This window comes from Ipomoea triloba, chromosome 7, assembly GCF_003576645.1.
Source record: "Ipomoea triloba cultivar NCNSP0323 chromosome 7, ASM357664v1".
NCBI classification, from domain to species: Eukaryota; Viridiplantae; Streptophyta; class Magnoliopsida; order Solanales; family Convolvulaceae; genus Ipomoea; species Ipomoea triloba.
In genome coordinates, this window is record NC_044922.1 from 17,390,848 (window position 1) to 17,415,639 (window position 24,792).

The window sequence follows — 24,792 nt, forward strand, 5'->3', positions numbered from 1 at the left end:
ATCCGGAGAAATGAAAATGCTCAAACCGCATATGCCACAACCAATTATCATCACGGATTTCAGAATTAAAGCAAGTAAGAAGTGCATGGTTGATTTTTAAAGGAAATAGTCGATTTTGAGACATATTTACCTTTGCAATCAAAACTCCCTTGGCATCAACAATGGTACAACACCCTCCAGTGATATTTATTTTATATCCCTTTTCTGATAACTGTCCCATACTCAACAAATTTTGGTGTAATGCAGGAACATAGAAAACATCGGATATAAAATTGTGAGTACCATCCTTCAATTTAATAGAGATTTTACCTTTTCCCAAAATTGGCACTTTTGACTTATTTCCAAATGTCACCTCAGATCCTATTGATTCATCCAACTCTGAAAACAATTCTTTCTTCCCACACATATGGTTACTANCTACAAAGCTTTTCTCAACTTGTAAACCTTATTTTCTTCCCCTTTCTTCACATACCCTGCAGGTTGCTCAACATATATTTCCTCTTCAAGAAAACCATTCAAAAGGCAGACTTGACATCCATTTGAAACAATTTCCAATCATTTTGAGCAGCAAGAGAAATAAGCATTCGCACAGTATCAAGTCTACTTACTGGAGCAAAAACCTCAAAATAATCAATACCTGGTTTTTGTTTGTAACCCTTTGCTACCAACCGTGCCTTAAAACGGTCAACCTCACCATTTGACTTGTATTTGGTTTTATAAACCCACTTTACTCCAATTGGCTTCTTTTCGGGAGGTAAATCTATTAACTCCCAAGTACCATTCTTTTCAATGGCACAAATCTCCTCATCCATTACTTTAAGCCAATGAGTTTCTGTAGCAGCCTCCTCAAATGATATAGGGTCACAATCTGCAAAGAGAGCAAACTGAACAATCTCTTCATTAGTCAAGTCATTATCATTACCCAAAACATAATCTTGCAAACGAGCTGGTAAGTGTCGCTCGCGTTGAGATCTCCGAACTGATGACTCTGGCTGTAAAGAAGACTGAACATTATCTGAAACCAAGTGCTCATTATCAGGAATAATGGGAACAACTGACCTTTCTTCTTTAGTTGACCAATCCCATGCACCATATTCATCAAAAGTGACATCACGACTTATAACAACCTTTTGAGTTTCAGGATTATACAATTTATAAGCCTTTGAAATGTCACTATAACCAATAAAAATACACTTCTCACTTTTATTGTCCAACTTCTTTCTCAACTGATCTGGCACATGTGCATATGCCAAACATCCAAAAACTTTGAGATGTCTGATAGATGGTTTACTCCCACTCCAAGCTTCCTCAGATGTCTTATCACGAACACTTTTAGTTGGACACCTATTCAACACATGAACAGCACAAGCAACAACTTCTGCCCAAAAAGGTTTAGGCAGATTTTTAGATTTCATCATGCATCTCACCATATCCATGATAGACCTATTCTTCCTTTCAGCCACCCCGTTTTGTTGTGGAGTGTACCTAGCTGTCATTTGATGCTGAATACCATTTTTCTTTAAAAATTCATTACAAGCAATATATTCTGTACCTCTATCAGTTCTCAAAATTTTAATCTTATAACCACTTTGTTTTTCAACAAAAACCTTAAATTGTTGAAAAACATCACATGCATCTGACTTCTGTTTCAGAAAATAAGCCCATGTTTTTCTACTGAAATCATCAATGAAGGTAACAAAATACTTACAACCTCCATTTGAAGGAACTTCCAATGAACACAGATCTGAGTGAACAATCTCCAACTGCTTTGTTGCTCTTTTAGACTTGCCTACAGAAAAAGGTTCTCTATGCTTCTTCCCAATCAAACAACTCTCACAAATTTTGTCAGGAACATTAATAATCGGCAAATCGGAAACAAGTTTCTTTCTTGCTAAATAATTTAATCCGGAGAAATGAAAATGCTCAAACCGCATATGCCACAACCAATTATCATCACGGATTTCAGAATTAAAGCAAGTAAGAAGTGCATGGTTGATTTTTAAAGGAAATAGTCGATTTTGAGACATATTTACCTTTGCAATCAAAACTCCCTTGGCATCAACAATGGTACAACACCCTCCAGTGATATTTATTTTATATCCCTTTTCTGATAACTGTCCCATACTCAACAAATTTTGGTGTAATGCAGGAACATAGAAAACATCGGATATAAAATTGTGAGTACCATCCTTCAATTTAATAGAGATTTTACCTTTTCCCAAAATTGGCACTTTTGACTTATTTCCAAATGTCACCTCAGATCCTATTGATTCATCCAACTCTGAAAACAATTCTTTCTTCCCACACATATGGTTACTACATCCAGTATCCAAGAACCATATGTTTTCATCTGCAGACAAACTGTTACTGACCAAAAATAAGGTTTCAGATTCAGTAGAACTCTCACCAAATTTTTCAGCAACATTTGCTTGATTTTCATGACCATCCTTTTTATACCAGCAATCTGCAATTTTGTGTCCATATTTGCCGCAATTGTAGCAATTAAATGGAAATTTACCTTGCTTGGTATTATTACCTCCACCTCTTCCTTGATTGAAGTTACCTCGTCCCCTTCCTTGATTTGAGTTACCACGTCCTCTTCCTCTGATTCCTCCTCTACCTCTTCCACGACCTCTACCAGCTCCTCCACCTCTTTGATTAGAGCTAGTCATATTAAAGGTGACTTGGCTCTTCAAAGCTTCTTCTGCTAGTGGTTCCGATTTTGACGCAATCCTTTCAATATGACTTTCGATCATACCTTTTAACTCGGCAATTGACAAGTCCTCGGTATCGTGTGACTCTGTTATTGAAGCCACCACATGGTCATACTTCATCGGCATCGTTCGTAGAACTTTTTCAACCACTGCACCATCCTCAATTGTGTCTCCGTATAACCTCATCTTATTTACAAGATTAATAAGACGAGAGAAATACATATCTACGGTTTCTGTAGAGGCCATCTCACAACGATCATACAACCTTCTTAACGTCTGTAGCTTGGACTTCTGTGACCGGTCGACTCCTTTGTTTGACACCTTTAAGATGTCCTAAGCTTCTTTTGCTGTTTGAGCACGAGCTAGTTGCCCAAAAATGGAGTAATGAACACCTTGGTGAATTTGCCCCAAGGCCAATTGATCTCGCCGTGTTGCAGCTGCATCAGCTCCTTCTGATAGACCGGGATCAACAAAGCTCCAAAGATTTTGAGCTTTCAAATGTGTGGTCATCATAATTTGCCAATAATTGTAATCGATTTTCCCATTTAATTTAGGACCCGACCAAACAATATTGAAATTATTGGCCATACTTTACTAGGAAAAAAATATCTCGGGGTTGGAAGGCTGATAGGCTCTGATACCAAATGTCAGATATATTCAATTAAATATATCTATACTAATTGAGAAAGGGAGGAATCTGACTAGATAGAGGTTTGTGAAGGAAATGGTTTTCTTTGATTTCTTCAGTACATTACATTACAACTGAACACACAACATATTTATAGATAGGAAAAGTAAACTCACTACTAATTCCACTAAGTGAGTGCTGCAACCCTTTAGTTTATTTAGTTGTTATGCAACCACACTAACATATAATAATCCATCCACCTAATCCACCTAACCCACATAATCAATAATGTTGATTCCATTGCCGAAAGCAATTCATAATGCTGCACTTCTTCTTTCTTTTGGTTTAATTAATAACAGATTGTGAGTTTCTCTTAGCTTGTCACTCAAAAACATGAATATATTAAGGTACGTACCAAATTCGAGGTGACCGCTGGGAACGGAGAAACAAGAAGTTCTAGCACCGGCGAGGCGCTTTCCGACCAACACCTTCTCCCCTTTGAGTATGAACACTGCCACTGCTACTTTGGGAACCTTATCACTGTTCATTTTCAAAGGTTTTGGCTAAACCAAGTGGATGATAATACCGCGTATAAGGTTGACTTTGGTTGTGGACTTTAGCTAAGTATAACGATTGGTTTCAGCTCCAATGATGCAGGGGCCCTTTTTATACCGTACTACTCAGGACTGCTGGTATCAGCATACCATATTGGAACTATATACAGATCTAGTCAACGGAATAAAAAACTGTTTGTATTTATAGAACTCTTAGGTAATAATTACGTTATTATATTGATTACGATATCATGTTTACAACATGTTAGTACTGCTACGGATGATGGTTGGACTTTAATTATTCCTGTCACGAATATTGAGAATTTAAATTTATTTTGAGCTTTTGTGAATAAAAATGTACAATTTTGTATTGAATCTTGAAATTAGATTGACTCAATTTTACTTACTTATGACCTGAGAGACATATTCATGCATTAAGTATAGGATATAGCCGAACAAATTAAGCTGAAAAACTTGAGTTATCAATAAATACTACTCCTAAAACACTATGGCCCTGTTTGGTAAATAATCAGCCTATCAGTCAATTTTGGCTTATTTGACTACTATTAGTTGTTTGGTTAATAAGCTTTTTGTAACTCCAAAATGCTAAAATTCAAAAGGCTACTCAAAGCAGCCTTTTCAATTAGGTTTTTGATAAAAGAAATTATACTAAACAGCTATCAGCTAACAACTAACAGCTAATCTATCAAACAACTTTCTACAATCAGCTAATGTTATCAAGAAATCATACATTTTAACCCAAACAACCGACCTAATCAGCTAACAGGAGTAACAGCCATTTACCAAACATGGCCTATATATATACACACACACACACATATATATTTAAATAGTAGTTAAAATTTTCTTCTTGGTATTTTTACAATTTTTTTTTGTATTGTTGTTAAAATATAAGATACAATTCAACCAATGATGTTGTACTAATTCGATTTTTTATTAACTATATATAACTTAATGTAATTAATGAATATAGACCAAATATGTGCATAATTTTATCATTTAAGTAACTCTTTTTCAGGGATCGAGTCTCACCTACGGTAGTGTGGAGCAACCTCTCAAAGTGAAGGGGTTCCTTGTGCACAGTGAGCAAAAGTCTAATCTCTGTGTTCAATTGAGTTATCATGATTTACATTGGATCCTTGTGCGCAGTGAACAAAAGTCTAATCCTAAAAACTTTATCGGACCGGGACGATGAACCCTTGAAATTAGGGATTCAACTTTTTGGGAGAAGTAACTCTTTTCCAACAACATTCTGAAAAGTACTAAGAAGCCGGTGGCCAACCAAGTCTTCTTTGATCGGAACGACCGAATTAACAACTTGATGCAATATAATAATGTTGTGAAATAAAATGACCTGGCAATACAAGTTGATGGTTTCGGTTTTACGATTATTATGAAATACATGCATCCATTGAATCTATCTAGATGTTTGACAAAGTTCAAAGTATAAGGGTCTTTTACAATTATTGTTTGGTTATATATATACTAGATCAAATATACTAGATCAAATACGGATAGACTTTTCTGTATGGTCGTGCGTATCGCATCTTCATGCAGGAACTAGACCGGCCACTGCTTCCCGTGCGGTCGTGCGACATTGCAGCACTTACATTATTACTCTTAAAATTTTTTTTTTTGAAGTACTCATAATTCTTTATAAGGTAGTATATGTTCAATCACCAGGATTCGATCCTGTGATCACATATTTAAAATGGTAACAAACCCTACATTGTAGTTGACAACAAATTTAGAACAAAATTATCAATAATCAAGGAGTCATTTATGATCTAATTAAAGTCAAGAATAAAAATTAATAAATGTTAATAGTAAAATGATCATTTTTAAAATTAACTATATTTAGTCAAATATAATTAAATATTTTAAATAATTTGACTAAATTAAGAGTTCAACTATTTTTGAATATAAGAGTTGGAATGTTTTTTAATTCAAATTTTAAGTTTCTTTTAATACGAAAAAGATTTTTTGCCGCATGCATGGAATTAAAAAACAAATTAAAGATTTTTCATTTCTAGAACTCTAGTGTAATGATTACGCATCTCAATAATCCATTCTTATACCATGGATCAGTCACATCTTGTATTATTGACGTTGGTTCAACAATTATGTGTTCCTAGTTAGATACTCCGTATATTATGTAACTGGAGTCTGGAGGTTGCAATTAACCGAATAATTGTATATGTACCTATAAATAAATTGGAGGTAATAAAATGTTAATTACAGACACATAAAATGAAAACACATAATATATTGTTAACATATTATATGTCTGCAGTTAACATATTTTGTACCTCTAGTGAATAGCTTATATTTGTACTTATCATTTTATGTGTCTGTAGTTAACATATTGTTTGCCTTCAATTGATTTACAGGCACATAAGCTGTTAAATACATGTATAAAATATGTCAATTGTAAACACATAATCTGAAGATTATTTCAGATCAGGATCCGCAATGTAAAGTAGACTTGGTCCATGGTATAATTTACCCTCAATAGTAACGGTGTGTTTTATTTGCACAAGAGAATCAGAATGAAAATGAAATACTTAGTGATAAGTGCAAAAGATGCCATCTTTATAAGGTTGTTATCGGATCGTCTAGTGCACAATTCGTAGCTTTTGTGTTTGATTTGTCCCTTTATTGCGTTAGAATGCTTCATATTGCCATTGGACCCCGTTCCACACTTGGTTAATTGTTTTTCAGGTAAAAAAGTTGCGCAAAGTGGTGAAAAAGGGCATGGATTTCAAAGATTGATTCGAGAACCAAATTGGAAACAAAAGGACCAACCGGACGCGCCTTGGACGCGCGCCCGCCCAGGCGTCCACGTCCCAGGTCCACAAAGTGCAAAGCAGTACGCAGCGGACGCCAGCCGGACGCCATCGGACGCCCCACGTCCGAAAAATCACTCTCTGAAGTTTGCAAGGTCTGCTTAGGACGCGTAGAGGACGCACGTCGGACGCCGCGTCCGATTCCCACTTCCCGCGCCGAAGATTTGAACAAGCGCGCAAAGAATCCCGCTGGACGCGCAGAGGACGCGCGTCCAGTCGGGCGTCCGATACGGTTTATTTTGGCGGTTGGCGCGATTTAAATAGGGAATTGGGGCATTTTTCAGAGGATCCATCACACTTCAGTTTTAGATCTCTTTAGAATATTTCTCTCTCTAGGATTAGCCTAGAGAGATCTCCCCCAATTCACTCCACATTCCCAATTCACTCCACATTGCAATTCTTAGTTTAGATTAGAATTAGAGAAGAATTCCATTGTTGCAAGATTGAGATCTACATTCAATTTCAAGTTCAAGGTTTAATTTCAAGCTAAGTCTTCCTTTTAATTTCTTGTCATTACTTTTGCTTTTGCTATTTCAATTCCAAGTATGATTAGATAGATCTTTGTGGATTTGGATTGAGCAATGTTGTATGGATATTCTTGAGCTTTGAATTGATCAATTAGGTTTTGCAATTGCTTTGATTATGAGTTTGGTTGTGTGAATGGTGATCTTCTTTGACTCTTGTGTGGGAATGATCAACCTATATGAGAGGTGTTTGGAGAAGGAGTCTCACCTATGAGAGTAGGGATACTCCTTAGCCTAGCCTAGCACGTTTCCTTCCCACCTTTGAGAAAAGGGGGATTGGAAGGCAAATAGCACACCATGTGTTTGATAATTTGCCTCACCTAGCCTAGTTGCCATGAGAATGGGACTATGGACTAGATGATAGGCCAATGACCACGAGAGTGGCGTTGGCATAGTTGTCTTGCCTCATCTTCATTATCTAAGTGTTGCTAGCCTAATATCTTAGGAAATCAAGGATACCTATATGAGTTGCAAGATCCAAATCCTCCTTTCCACTTAATTGTTTCCTTTGTTTGTTCCTTATTTTCCTTATGTTTCATGCACCTTTCTTACCTATGTTTGGGTTAGCTTTCAAACACTAAACACTCTTGTGCTTAATCCCCTTACCGCTTGAATTCCCTCCTTGCCATCCTTTGAGAACGATACTCGGGAACTTCTTCCCGTTTTACCACCTATTACTTTCCATCCACCGCGAAAACTACACCCTTCACTTAGTAATGGTAATGGGTTTTGGTGAAAGTATTTTGCATGTTTGGTAGTAGGGTGGAATTGGAATAATTACCAGATGTTCGGTTACGTATGACCTACCTTATAATGGAAATAAAGGTTTTAAAAATAAAAAATAAAAAAATTTAGACAATTAATACTGATATAATTACATCCAAAGTACCAATATGAACAAAAAATAAAAACAAAAATTTAAAAATCAGATTACCAAATAAGATGGGATGATACCTATTTTTAATTAGGGGATGGAGTTTTAATAAAATGGGTAATCAAAGCCCATAATTATATTTTAAAAAGTTATCAACCAAATACTAACTATGGTTTCAGTTGTTATACGGCCGTTTCAGTAAGTAGGAGAAACGGCTGTCGTAAGTCGTAACGGAGCTCCGTAACTGATACTAAAGTTTATTTCAAAAGATACTGCCTCACATTTGTTTTTATATTATCAAATGAAACTGCAGTTATATCGAAAAGGAACTGTAGTTGTGTTGAAAAGGAACTGCAGTTGTGTTAAACTGATACTGAATAACAGTTTCACATTTTTAGGTATATATTGTCCAATGAAACTGTAGTTATATCGAAATGATATTATAGTTGTGTTGAAAGGAAATTGCAATGTATTATAAAAGAAAATGTAGTTGTGTTGAAAGAAACTGAATAACAATTTCACATATTTGAGTGTATAATGTCGAATGAAACTGCAGTTATATAAAAAAGGAACTGCAGTTGTGTTGAAAAGTAACTGCAATTATGCGGAACGGAACCGTTTCAGCCGTTTGTTTTCATTAATCAAAATGATATCGTTTTGATGCATGATCCACAATAGATTGTGGATCACGATCCACCGTAAAATTTACACTATAATTTCTAGTATGTAAATCCATAAACCGAACACTCAGCGATGGAGTCCGGGGTGATGTTAGAGATTTCGAAGTCGCCTGATTGCCTGAAGATTGGTTGTTGACGGTGGTGGGCCTTCTTGAACGGCGTCGTGGCCCCAATTTATTAGGTCACATGCAATGGAGGAATACTGACTGGACTCTTCGGTTTTTTAATGAAGGAACAATATTAACTTATGCTGCTCTTTTGGCATTTTCCTCTGTCATTTTCTGAAAATTTACTCCTATTTAATTTTAAAATATTTTAACATATGAAAAACTTTAATACACAATTTAATTGGGAATCTAAAAAAATATCTACATACAAACCACGTTTAATTTGCAGACACTTTGCCATGACTGGTCAAATGTGTGAATAATATATATAATTAATTTAATTAGTCTCTGATTCGATCAAGAAAGTGTGGTTAAGAATTAAACTTATAACCTTCAAATACGATAATCATACTCTATTCACTCGATCATAATTTTCGATGCTAAATTATAACTTTTTAAAATGATGAAAAGAATTAAATTCAAAAAGATATATAGGCTATGTTTGGCAAACCTAGCTGAAAAGTAGCTGAAAGCTAAAAAGTAGCTGAAAACTGAAAAGCTATAAGCTCGAAGCTGAAATCAGAAGAGCTGTTATGCTTAAAAGTGTTTGGTAAAATTAATTTTTAGATAAGCTGATAAATGAAAAAAGACTAAAAAGGACATCTTCATACAATTTAGATAATTTTAAATTTAAATAGGTTTGTTTATATATTAAAATATAAAATAATGAAATCAATATATTTAAATAAAATATAAAGTAAGAACATATATTTGAAAATATATAAAGTAAAAAAATGTTTATAATTCATAAGATTAGTTCATACAAAAATTAATGTTCAAACACAAATGTCAAACTGAAATTACTACCAAACATAATGAAAAGAAAATGTCAAAAGGGTTTTAATTGCGAGGGGTAAAGGATGTCATTTATTTAAAATAATAAGGATAAAGATGGAAAAAAGTTAAAAAGCTACTAGCTTATTTTTGAAAAGCTATCCCAAGTAGCGTTTCAAAATAAGCTCTTATTTTAAGCTACTAGCTTACTTTGAGAACATTATCAAACAGAGCTTATAGCTTATTAGTAGCTTAAAATAAGCTATAAGCTCTTAAATAAGCTCTGCCAAACAGAGCCATAACATATCTTGACTCTGTTTGGCAGAGCTTATTTAGGAGCTTATAGCTTATTTTAAGCTACTAATAAGCTATAAGCTCTGTTTGGTAATGTTCTCAAAATAAACTAGTAGCTTAAAATAATAGCTTATTTTGAAACGCTACTTGGGGTAGCTTTTCAAAATAAGCTAGTAGCTTTTTAACTTTTTTCCATCTTTATCTTTATTATTTTAAATAAATGACATCCTTTACCCCGCTCAATTAAAACCCTTTTGACATTTTCTTTTCATTATGTTTGGTTGTAATTTCAGTTTGGTATTTATGTTTGAAAATTAATTTTTGTATGAACTAATCTTATGAATTATAAATATTTTTTTTACGTTATATATTTTCAAATATATGTTGTTACTTTATATTTTATTTAAATATATTGATTTCATTATTTTATATTTTAATATATAAAAAAACCTATTTAAATTTAAAATTATTTAAATTGTATGAAGATGTCGTTTTTATTCTTTTTACATTTATTAACTTATCAAAAAGTTAATTTTACCAAACACTTTTAAGCATAACAGCTAGCTTAACAGCTCTTCAGATTTCAGCTTCGAGCTTATAGCTTTTCAGTTTTCGGCTACTTTTCAGCTTTCAGCTACCTTTTCAGCTAGGTTTGCCAAACATAGCCCTTATCTGAATTGTATCCACTCTTAGCTAATCATTATATTACTTAATTTATTCGTTTCTTCTATTATTGTTGTTGTTGTTGTTGTTGTTGTTATCGTTGTTATCGTCACTAGTATTTTCGCCCGTGCGTTGCACGAAATGGATTTGTTATAATATTTAAAGAATATTTGGATCAATATACAATTATATATATTATAACATCGAATATTATATAGCCCAATTGATGAAATTGATTGCATCGATTATGTTTTATGATGTTTTCCTTTGAATTAGAACAAATAATTGTCCAATTACCCGGGCGTGGATAAATTTTTTTTATTATATATTGAGATAATAAAAATAAAGATGAAATTATAAAAAATTCTAATATTGAACGTGTACATTTATTTGATTATAAGATTAATACAAAAATATTACTCAATTAATTGAATAATATATGACTTGTTTGTCTAAAATTATCTTTAAAAGATCTATAAGTAATATGACTTATATAATTATATTATTACTAAAATAAATATGAGAAAATGAGAAATAAATTAATTGTAATTATTATAAAAATAAATTCAACGACCAATGCTTAACTTAATTATCATAATAATTATTAGACAATTATTATTAGTCAATTACACTAATATATGTGTAATTATACTTTTATACTTTAAGTATATTCATTTTCCCCATATTGCATTTAGTTTTATCTTCCTCCTCCATATTTGAATGAATTAATTTTGATTATTATAAAAATCTAACAACCCATGTTCAATTAATTTTTTTAAAGTTTAAATAACTTAGAGTTTTCAAAAGGAAAGTATATTAATTATTAAAGTTTTTAAATAATTTTCAGTCAATTAGTAATATCCTTTTCTTTTCCCGATAAATGATTTTACTTTTATTAATAGTGTTGATACGTGAGTATACATATTATCAATTTATAGATATTAGTTAATTTCTATTTTACATTTTCTTAACAAATAATCTTTATTAATTATTTGACCAATAAAATATTTCATTAATAGACTACAAAAGTTTAGGCGGGGAATGAAATAGGAGGATTTTACTTTTATATATAGTATAGAATATAGATTACGATCTTTTTATATTTTAAATCAATTAGTAATATCATTTTTCTCAGAATAATGGTCAAATAAACCACTGAACTACACACAAAACTGCAATTAGGCCATCGAACTCAAAAAGAATGCAATTGGATTCCTGAACTATATAAACTCATGCAATTAAGTACAAATTGACATGTTTTTTTTTTTTTTTAAAGTCCAAATTAACCTGTTTACCTACAATTGTGATGACAGGGTGGTTACTAATTTTAAAATAAACTTTTTAAATAATTTTAATTAAAATAATTAAATAATAATAATAATAATAAAATTTTTTTAAAAAAAACAGGCGTCTCCGGTAGTTCTTCTGTTTTTTTTTTTTAAATTATTAGTGCCGATTGTTATGTGTAAATTAATATTAGGCAACCTTATCTAGGAAAAATGAAAAGAATTACGTAGTAATATTTACCTTATTTTCGTTCCATTTTTAATTGATGATGTAGAATATTATTATTGAAATATTTCCGTTTCATTTTTAATTTCCGTTCCTTTTTAATTTATCTTTAATATTGTTTATAATATGCCTTTATTATTTATGATGTAGAATGTTTTCCTTTTTTAATTAAATTGCAATGATATGACCATTTCCTTTTTCATTTTAGTTAATTATGGATATTTTTTTTATTTACAGTCAATTATTAATATTCATTTTCTTTTATATATTCAATCAATTAGTAACATCAGATTCATTTTTAGTCGATTTTTTTATATTTTCAGTTAATTAGTCAATTAGAATAATAGATCCACTGGTATTTTTACCTAATTTCTGTTCTATTTTTAATTAATGATGTAGAATATTATTATTGAAATATTTTCATTCTATTTTTAATTTACCTTTACTATTGTTTAAAATTTAAAATATGCCTTTACTATTCTTATGTTTTTATATATAGTATAGATTAATATTATGCTAATTATGACATCCATGTATTATGAATAAGTATGGTAATTAAGGAGTATATATTATTATTAAAAAATAATGTATATTTTAATTTCGTTTAATTATGGACGTAATATGTGTATGTTTAATTTTCTTTAATTTTATCCGTAATATATATGTGTATGTTTAATTTTCTTTAATTATGTCCGTAATATGTGTACCATTAATTTCTTTAATTGATTAGATAAAATTACGGCAAGTATAAAAAACCGTTTAATAAAAGTATAATGTTTGAACTAATTTCTCAATGACCATAATTATTAAGATTTTATTCCAAAGTAACCATTAGCATAATTTTATATGTGTAATAATCTGTGAATTGAAATAATTTACATAATTGTATGGACGTAATAATATGTGAATTAGCATAATAATACGTGAGTTGAAATAATTATCATAATTTTGTTAATCTCCTCTAATTATGGATGTAATATGTGTATTATCAATTTCGTTAACTGATTTGATAAAATTTATATTACGAACAACAATATTAATTCATTAGTTGTCATAATTTTTAAGTTTTTATTCAAAAGTAATCAAATGAAATGCACGGGTAATTGACATTATCTGAAGTAAAAATATATAAAATTATCGTAAGAATGAAATCTCTATGTTTAATGACCATAATAAATTTAGATGTTAAATATAGTTGGTAATTACCATGGGTTATTTAGATGGTAAATAGTATATGGTAATTACCTATATAGATTAGCATATTAAACGGATTAACATATGGAACAATGTTATAAAAAATGAAGGAAGCCTTTTAGATAAAATATATTAGGAATAATATCAATTAAATAAAATATCATAGGAATTTCTCAATTCTATATTTATAATTACCTTTATAAACATATTTAATAGGAAAATTTAGTTACAAACTTATATTAAGAGTTATGGATTATTATTATTATTATATTATTATTATAAATATTAGGAAAATTATATTAAGAATTTTAGATTATTATTACTACGGAGTATTATATTATTATTATTATTATTATTATTATTATTATATTAACATAATAGATTTTAAATCGAGGCTACAAAATTTAATATTATTATTTCATTTATTCAAGTATAGTAATCACCATTTTTTAACTAATAAGTGTGAATTAGTATTGTGCAATTAATGATAAAGATTAGTAATAATTGGAATAAAAAATCAATGATACAATGACCCATGTCTAGCTTCCAATGCACCACTTTTTATAAAATGAAGAAATGGAATGATAAAACGAACAATTGGAATGAATAATTGAGGATTTATTCAAGTATGGTAACCACCATTTTTACCGAATTACATGAGCATCCGTAAATGGGGAAGATCAAGATTGCAAATTCTACAATATATAGATGAGCATCCGTAGATTGCTAGTTATTTTGCACAGTACAACTAAAAAGATGGATAGTTAAATAAGGTATTATCATTCAAAATCTTGTAATACAAATTAAAGTTACAATACAATGTTTTTCCATTAGAAATTACCAATCAAAGTAATGTGATTAAAATATAATATTATAGAAAACATTTGATTGTTCACTACAATCACTCTGAAAATTGTAATTTTACATATGTGATACGCCAATGGCAAAATTGGCCTAGCTACTTGAAACCTCATCAGCAAAAATTAAAGCATATTGAGCTGTTAAAATCAAACTAAATCACAGAACTACAAAATACTCTATGGAATGCAGACTACACCATAAGGATCTCCAACATGCAGAATGAATCAACTAAAAATTAAATCATACCGCATACCATAACAATTCTACGCGTGTTAAAGTTCGATCTTCGACTTCGTAGAATTACAAATTATAGATCTCTAACTAATAGTGAGAGCACAGATATTGGTACGTTGTGAGAGAAGAGTCATTTCTCATCATTATATAGTGGAGGATAAACATAATATGGAAGATTTTTCAAAAGGAAAGTATAATTAATTTTAATTTTATGTAAATATAGATGATTGACATGTAAAAATTTTACTACAATATTATATAATTTTTTCATTCTAATATAGTTAATTACATGTCAATTATATAGATATATATAGATATATAGATATAGATATAGATTATCATATCACTAATCACCCATCACCAATTAATTAATTAATATCAATATCAATCAATATAAATATAAATATTAATATATAACAATATTACCATATCACTAATCACCAATCACCAATTAATTATTCTTTTTTAAAATAATCACCAATTAATTAATTAATATTAGTATATATTAATATATTATATATTAATATATTAATATTAAGAATAATATCATATACCATATTATCAATTATCAATTATATATCACCAATCACCCATCACCCATTAATATTAACAATATTACCATATTATCATATTATCGTATTATCATTATCATATTATCATAATAATATTATAAGATGGATAATTAATAAAATAATAAAATAATAAATAAATAAAATAAATGATTTTACCAAAATACCCCTAAGTTTTGGGGGGAAAATTTGGGAGGAAATTGTTTTTATATATAGTATAGATATAAATTATCGTTATCATCGTCATTGTCATCATCATCGTTACTTCTAATTCAATGTCAAAACATTCCTTCCTAATTTGTAGGTTCTGAATAATTCTGATAAACAATTAAAATTAAAATAAATTAAAATACTAACGGAATTTAAATATTTAGAAATAATTCCAAAGTAAAAATGGTATGAAAGTAAGAAAATTCAAGTTATGTGTAACACATTTGTGTTCTTAAAATCAATTCACTACACCTCGAGAATACTACTATGAGCTATAGCACTGTAAAGTATGTTTTTCAATATAAAATAAACTTACAGTAATATAGTTGAGTACTCAAGCTATATTACCCTCACGAACTACCACAACATGTTGAACTACCATATCTAATTTTTCCAACGACACAATATTTAATTTATATGAAATTATAGAAATAATAGCATTAATTAATATGACATTTAAGTCATGTTTAAATTAAGATTGTAACCCCTATAACTAACAATTTAATATAATAACGGCATTAATTCTCAAGAATAAATTGAAATTAATTATAATTCATTAATTCCTAAACTAATTAGAATTAAAACATTTCTAGAACATTACAGAATTAAAGTGCAATAGAAAAAAAAAACATTATTGTGAACATAAATATAATATAAACATAAATGTGCAGTCCAACTATCAACTTAGACTTTTAGTTGGATGGAGTGCATGATTCAATTTGGTATCAGAGCCATGCAAAAGGTACTCACACTGACGGAGAAGTAGTGGAATCCACTGAGGCACTGAGAGGTACTCACACTGACGGACCTTGGCCCGTTCACCACTGAGGTGTACGTGACCTGACGGACCTTGGCCCGAATGGTTGCTTCACCACTGAGGTGTACGTGACCCGAATGGTTGCTTCACCACTGAGGTGTACGTGACTCGAATGGTTGCTTCGCTGAGAGACCTTGGCCCGAATGGTTGCTTCACCACTGAGGTGTACGTGACCCGAATGGTTGCTTCACCACTGAGGTGTACGTGACCGAATGGTTGCTTCACTGAGAGGTACTCACACTGAGTGCTTCACTTAGAGGTACTCACACTGACGGACCACAAGGTCACTTCACCGAGAGTGGTAAACTAATCTGGATCGCTCATTTTGAGATTTGATTTGCATCACCCTATGTGTAAGAGTCTCTATACTAACCAATTAGAACTCTTTTAAAAAATGAAATTGTATATATACTAGTGCAAACGTGACATTTCTTTCCAATTTGGGACAACGACTACTTACCCGTTTTTTTTCAATTGTATATGTACACTTTAAGAATTAATTTATTATTCTTTAGTTATCAGTTTTGAGAGTACATTATATCAATTCCTTTCTCATTTTGAATAACTCGAATCTACTTTGATCTGACACAAACTAAAAGTGGACCGCACAAATATTTATACCACAAAATGTCGATCATTCAAAATAACAATTTTTCTAATATTTCTAACAAATGTTATTAAGTTAAAGAGACCACTAAATGAAGAAAGCCGAATAATCGATGTGTTTTTCTTACTATAAAGCATAATTTAGCATTTTCTAAGTTAGATACAAACTCTTATCTAAGTTGGTCGGATAATTAACTTTAAAACTATGACACTATACACATTGTATCGGGATTGCAAACATTAATATTTTGTATATTTTGAGTGGAATCATATGATATTATTTGAGATGTTCAGCTGCTTGTGTATATATTAATATAAGTGGGATTAAGAATTTTCAATTAGTCATATCCCATTTGACATCGCAATGTGTTGACTAATAATATATGATTTATAACACAACACATTATATAAATCATACCATCATTTTATTTTACCACAGCAATAATAATACGATTTATTTAAGCCATTCAATCTAGCTAATAATATTTAAATTTCGGAAATTAAATTAATTTAAATGACGTCACGTTGCCGGCGACCGCCATTGTTGGCTGCAAGCAAGCTATATTCAACATTAATTCTGGACACTGGCGGAGAAGGGATTGAACCCAGATTTGAGAATGACTTGAAGTGGAGGAGTTAGAGGCTTTGGCATATCATTCCATTCATACCAATCCCAACCCTCACACCTGTCTGGTTCAATGTTTTCTGGGATCTGATCAGGATCGCTCAGTTCTGCTCGGATCAACAGTACTACGTAGTGGGATGGTTTAGCTTCGTTGTGAAACACATGGTTTATCACCTTCAAAGTCTCTATGTTCTTCAGCTCTAACCCTGTTTCTTCCTTCACCTCTCTCGCTGCACATTCTTCGAAAATCTCCCCTGCAAATAAATGAACGTAACATACAAGTAAATACATGCATGGATCGAATGGAGTGGTTACATGTTCGTGTTCAAGCAAAAGTGACCTATTAATATTCTTGATTTAAGGTAATCAGTTATGAAGAACTTAGTACTAGTAAAGAATTTACCAAAATCATATAACAATAGAGATCTTTAGTTAAATGTAAAAGAATGCTAAATACATTTAAAAAAATGGTGCGGTGACAATTTCCTAAGTTTTTAAACAACTTACACTTATATGTAATTAAATAGTATAGACGCTTAAAGTTATTAGTACTTTCAGCGCGCTTGTAGTAGTACAGACATATTTTGTTGTCTACTATGGAATGCAAATGGGGCTTTTTGTACTAGTATAAGTTGGTTTACATGCGTGTGCAGGTCTTTTTGTCGATTAGGGTCAAAAGTCAAGAATAGTAACGGCATGTTTCACTCGTCACTCAAAGCCATGAATGTATGTTAAGGAGCGTACCAAATTCGAGGTGGCCGCTAGGAACGGAGAAACAAGAAGTGCCAGCGCCGGCGAGGCGCTTTCCGACCAACATCTTCTCCCCTTTCGTAATGAAAACCGCCACTGCTACTTTGGGAACCTTATCACTCCTCATTTTCTAGGGTTTTTGCTAAACCAAGTAGATGATAATACTGTGTTTAAGGTTGTGAATTTTAGCTAAGTATAAAGATTGGTTTTTTGGGTGTTTCAGCTCCAATGATGGAGGGGTCCTTTTATAGTGTTCTAAGCGCTGCTGGTATAAGCATACCTTATTGGAACTATATACAGAGTGAACGGAATACTAATTATAGTATATACATACACAAAATACAACTTTTTGTGTATTTCTAGATTTATAAGGTAATAATTAGGTTATGATTATGGGAGACTACACGCCCTCCCATACCCTGTTTAAAACATGCATGTTAATATATATATATATATATATATATATATATATATATATATATATATATATATATATATNATATATATATATATATATATATATATATATATATATATATATATATATATATATATATATTCTCGTTAACATTATTTTGAAGCTCATACCTTCAGAATTTATTATATATGCTATTATTAAAGTTATTTTATCAAATAATGTGATCCAAAAATATTTTGCAAATTATTTTGTGAGTATTATATTATCTTAATGTATGAATGTATGCGGTCATATATGTAAACATAATTGGTGAACGATTTCACAATTGTTATAGTAACTTGATGGATTAGACCTTGTATTCTTAAAATAAAAAATAAACAATAAATAAAAACAAGATTGTCATCAGCATATCTGAACAAAAATAAATAAATAAGTTTTCTTAAATTTAAAATATATATATAATATACGGAGTAATATAATACAAATATATAATATAATATGTAATAGTAATATAATAATGAATGATAAGAATAAGGATAGTAATGAAAGTGTCGGCAGACGAGCAAACCATGTGACCATGTGCGTAGATTACGTATACATATATGCAAATATTTGCTATGTGAGTGAGTATTACTTATGATTATATATTGGATCTACGTATATTTAATGCACGTGACCACGTGCGTAGATTAAGTATAGATATATGCAAATATTTTCTATGTGAGCATTATACTTATGATAATATACATTGGTACTACGTATATTTAATGCACGTGACCATGTGCGTAGATTATGTATAGATATACGATGCATTGCAATCACAATATTAAAGCAAAATCTTAGGAGGTATAGGTGACTGTTGCTTTCGTGTGTGTATATATATATATATATATATATATTTGTAAATGTTACTTTCGTATATAAGTATATGGAATAATATGAACATTCCGTATAGATGGCGTATTAAGTATATAGTACTTGCATTATATATGTATATGTGTATTATATGGTATATGGTATAAATATTTAGTACATGATATGCCTATTAATATAATTAGTATAATGCTATAAATATGGTGTATAACTGTATATATACTTGAATAATTGTAAAAGTGTGGTATATTATACATGTATATTTTATGTGTATGTGGGATATATATTGTGAGTATTTTATATATATAGTGAGTACAAGGTGTGAGATGTTGACATATTATTTTGGTGTAAAAATAAATTTTATGTGTCATACTTTGCATGCATTTGCACGGTTTTTTAGGAAGTGAATAAAAGAATGCATATTTTTCGATTTTTCCCCCAACATAAGCATGTGACGAGTTGACTATTCAATTTAAGTTCTATTAATGGGCTGTACTTGAGGAATTCTGCATTTACTCTCAATTCCTACTTTCATTTTTTATCAGAAGTTATATTGTGGATCATGGTATAAAAATGGCACCATTTATTTAAGTAAAGAAACGGTTGTCATCATATATTAACGGAGCTCCGTAAATGAAATTATAATTAATCTCAAATGATACTACCTCACATTTGTTTTTATATTATCAAATAAAACTGTAGTTATATCAAAATGAAATTGTAGTTGTGTTGAAAGAAAACTGCAGTGTATATAAAATGAAACTCAATAACAGTTTCACATATTTGAGTGTATATTGTCCAATGAAACTGTAGTTATATCAAAATGATACTGTAGTTGTGTTGAAAGGAAATTGCAGTGTATATGAAATGAAATTGAATATGTTATACACACCGAGTTAATCGCGCGGAACGGATTCCATTTCTACCTTTTCTTTTAATTATAATCAAAATGACGTCGTTTTGATGTATGGACTACCATGCATTGTGGACCACGGACAACACTAAAATTTGTAATTTTTTACTCCATATTAGTTGGCATGCTTTGATTACTCAATTTAATAGGAGGTCATGTTGTTTATCAATTCATTTTTTTCTTCCTCTAATCAAATTTGAACACAAATATGAGTAAAAATTGAGAATAAAGTTTTTGGGAGTACAGGAAGTATTTTTCGTTGTACTTTGCTCATTAATTACACATCAAACATCTTTCTCTCTCCTTTTCCATTTCTTCTTCCTCACGTCTATCCTCTGCGAAAATGGAGTTTGCTTGGCAACGTCAGAGTTATGAAGAAGAAGAATTCATCTACTCTGTACTTCAACCCATTATATGTCTTCTTCTCTATTATCCATTATATATATATATATATATATATATATATATATATATATATATATTATGTATATACCCTTCAATCCATTGATGGTACGTCTCATTGGGGGTATGCATACTTAAGGAATCCGACTTGAGTCAACTAGGGTGCGTCTAGTTGGTTTTGGTTTGGGGGTCTCAAAATAGAGGCTTTGTGATGGGTATTTTCATTCCTCCTTGACTAGGTGGTATTTGGTGGTAAAATATGAGTATTTTCATAATACAATATGTTTTTCTAAAATCTATTTTGGTGAACATGTTTAATTAGTACGAATATATGTTGAAATAGTGAAGTGTTTGAATATATATATATATATAGAGGGTTGCGCTCTCGTGCGAACTCTCGCCCAGGTAAGAAATGAGAACGCTCTACAGCCGTCCACGTGTCCAGATCAACGAATCAGATGCAATTTTAAAAAAATGACGCGGTGGCATTTTCGTAAATAACTAGAACTTTGGTGCACCTAGTTTCACTTAAAAGTGCACCTAGATTCACTTACAAGTGCACCTATTTTCGCACCTATTTTTACTTACAAGTGCAAGTAATTTACCTTATTAATATTCATGCACCTATTTTCGCAAATACTTTCACTTACAAATGCAAGTAATTTACCTTGTTAATATTCATGCACCTGGGTGCAACCTAGGTGCACCTAGTTATAACATAGGTTGCACCTAGTTATAACATTAGGTGCACCTAGTTACAACATTAGGTGCACTTAGTATTGATGCTCACTGTACAATTCACTTGCACCTGTAATACATTTTACAGGCATCTACAATACATTTTACTTGCACTTGTGCAAGTAATTTACTGTGTTAACATTCATGCACCTGGTTGCAACCTATGTGCACCTAGTTATAGCAATAGGTGCACATAGTTATAACATTATGTGCACTTAGTATTGATGCTCATTGTACAATTTACTTGCACTTGTAATACATTTTACTTGCACGTGTGCACCTATTTTCACTTACAGGTGCAAGTAATTTACGTTGTTAACATTTATGCACCTGGGTGCACCTAGTTATAACGTTATGTGCAACTACATTCCGGACACGTGGCGCGCTGTGATTCGTCCGCAGTTCTCTCCTGGGCGGCCAGTACGCACCTGAACGCGATCCTCTATATATATATATATATATATATATATATATATATATATATTCATGTGAGTCCACCCCTTCCCATGAGTCTATATAGACACCCCACATCCCTTGATCTTAACTTCACTGATGGTACGGATTAACCATCATTATTGTTGAATTTCCTTATCAGTTGTAATTACAAGGGTATTATCGTAATTGGTTTGTGCATCTAATATTGGTAAAATATTTTCCGAACGTTATTTTGCATGATTTTAGGGAGATTTGATGATATCACCTTGAAGTTGTTGGAGGTTTGAATGTAGACGTTTCACAAAAGGTCCTCATAGACTCATGGGATCGGAAAGAACCTTGGGATGAATTTTTAGGAACTATGCATGTTCTTGAGTTCTACTGTGCAACTTACAGTGTTGTTTTTTCCTTCTGTGCAATCGTGTTTGTATCTGTGTGCATTTGCAATCGTGACTATTAATGGTGTAGAGTGCAACTGTTAGTCTAACATTGTGCAAAGTAACTTGGGATGAACTTTTAAGAACTGTCAACTGTGCATGTTCTCGAATTCTACTATGCAATTTATAGTGCTGTTTTTTCCTCTGCAACAGTGTTTGTATCTATGTGCGGATTGGTTTTGTTTGAATTAGAATTTAGAAACTGCAACTGTGCACCCTTATCTTTGAAACTAAATAATTAAATAGCCCCCAATAATTCAGACCCACTCACGATTTTTAATACCAAAAATACCCCTAAATACATCAGACCCCACAAAATCACAATCAAAAATAGGAAATTTTATTTAAAACCCTTTTTTATTTATAATCCATTGATCTTAATATTCTAATGGATCATGTGTCTCCATGGACTCATGGGAAATTAAGGATTCTGCGACGTAACTACAAAATTTTTATGAGAAATACAACTATACCTGAACTTTAAACTGTAGGACCATTGTTAAATAATCAATAATGATGACACCTCAACAACTCTAATTGAACAAGTTTAGAGATCATTCTTAGAGTTTTATCAAATGTATGAAAACTTCTATACAAATTTGAAAGTCAATTTTTTCTATATCATTATAACAATATCTATTGTAATCATATTTCAAATTATTTATTCCCATCCTCTATTAATCGCAATTGTAGCAATTGTCTTTGACAAACTTCCAAAACAATGTGCTTTAACAACAAATGAAAATATAAATATTAATGACTTCATTTTTATTGTTGATGAAAAACAAGTTCTCCACTCTATTACTCTTATTAAATTAAATAAATTAGTAGATATAACAAAAAATAATGTGTATGCATTCATTTAATTTAGAATTAGGTGTCTACAATGCCTTTATTCAAAAAAAAATTTATTCATTATCAATAAATGAAATAAGAGAAATAATTTCATTAGTTATATTGTCTTTAGTTTCTCCAATACAAAGATTCTGTACATTCAAATTCATTAATTGATTATATTCACTACATTGTCCATTGTCTTATTTTTACACTATCTTGTAATTAAATATCAAAGTTATAATACAAAATATGTTATATATTTATTTACTAAGTATTTTATTAATATCATGGAAAAAAAATTTAAAAAAAATAGTTTGAAATCAATCATATTATTAACTACTTGGGAATGATTTGTTGACAAAGAGAGTACTCAAATAACCCAATAAATTGAACCAAGGAACTACTCTGTAATATCTTTGAACTACATCATAGTTCTTCACTTTAAAGGTAAATTGTATTTCTTTATTAAGATGATTTAAAATGTTTAAATTTGTACTATCTTACCTAATCTTATTCCTTAAATAAATCCTTAAACTAGAAATTTCTCTATTCACAATAACTCATTCAACAATAATGGTTTCCCGAGCAGAACACCTAAAGGACTGATATGTTTTTATGTTGATAATAATATGTAAATATTAATTAATTAGATCATTATCTTACGTAGCTACATTTAAAACTCATTATTAAAAATGTCAATGTATGGCAATAGAGCATCGTGACACACTTGACGCATTGAAAAGAAGCTGAGACTACAACAATGCTGCAATCAATTTTGCAAATCTAGAAAATGAAGAAATTTCAAAATAGTCACTGTTGATGCATTCATTGAATATATTAGAACTAATATAAATTTACAAATCATTTTATCTTCTAGACTCAACCTGCTTAGATTAAAAACAAATTAAAATTAGCATAAACCTTGACAACAAAAACACTTGGTATATAGGATGTAGCCACTATTTTTAAAAAAAAAAAAGTTTATGCACAAAGTGACAACAATTTAACTCCAAGGTTAGTATCAATTCAATAAAAAAATACACACACACGCACACACATAAAATCAAGTACTACAATCATTCATACTAATTTTTTTAAAAATGAACTGATGCAAAATGGATATGGAAATTGATGATGAAACTGGACACATTGCAGCATCAATATTCAAACTACCTGCAAAGTTATTAATTATTCTTACTATTAAGTAAACAAGTTTGTATGCTTAAGGTGCGTTAGTTGTTGAAACTTAAGGTGCGCCATTTTAAAACTTTAGGTGCGTGGTTTGTGTAGCAATTTTAAAACTTTGGGTGCCTGATTTGTGTTCTGGAGGGGCTTTGTTTGTGTGCTTAAGGTGTGTGGCTTGTGTACTTAAGGTGTGCCATTTGAATGCTTATACACTGCTGGAAATCTCGCTGTTTCCGTTCAACATTTCCGTCCAACAATAAGTTGGTCGGTATTTTAATAAAAAAAATTCAACTTTCTGTCGTTAAAGATAGATGGACGGAAAGTTGGTTGAAAATTCCGTCAAACTCGCGAATGTTGGACGGAATTTCCATCCAACAGTTAGTGTTGGAAGGAAATTCTGTCAAACTTGTACCGTTGGTCGGTAAATCCAAATTGAC

General features: G+C 30.9%; 1 protein-coding gene across 1 annotated transcript; it reads right to left on the reverse strand.

Annotated features, from left to right (window-relative positions):
* Positions 1–17,313: 17,313 nt before the first annotated feature.
* Positions 17,314–18,244, reverse strand: LOC116024240 (nudix hydrolase 1-like). Its single transcript, XM_031265130.1, has 2 exons — positions 18,112–18,244; positions 17,314–17,621 (listed from the first exon to the last, which is right to left on the reverse strand). Exons 1-2 carry the CDS (start codon positions 18,242–18,244, stop codon positions 17,314–17,316), a joined length of 441 nt encoding a protein of 146 aa, XP_031120990.1.
* Between the last annotated feature and the right edge of the window lie 6,548 nt (positions 18,245–24,792).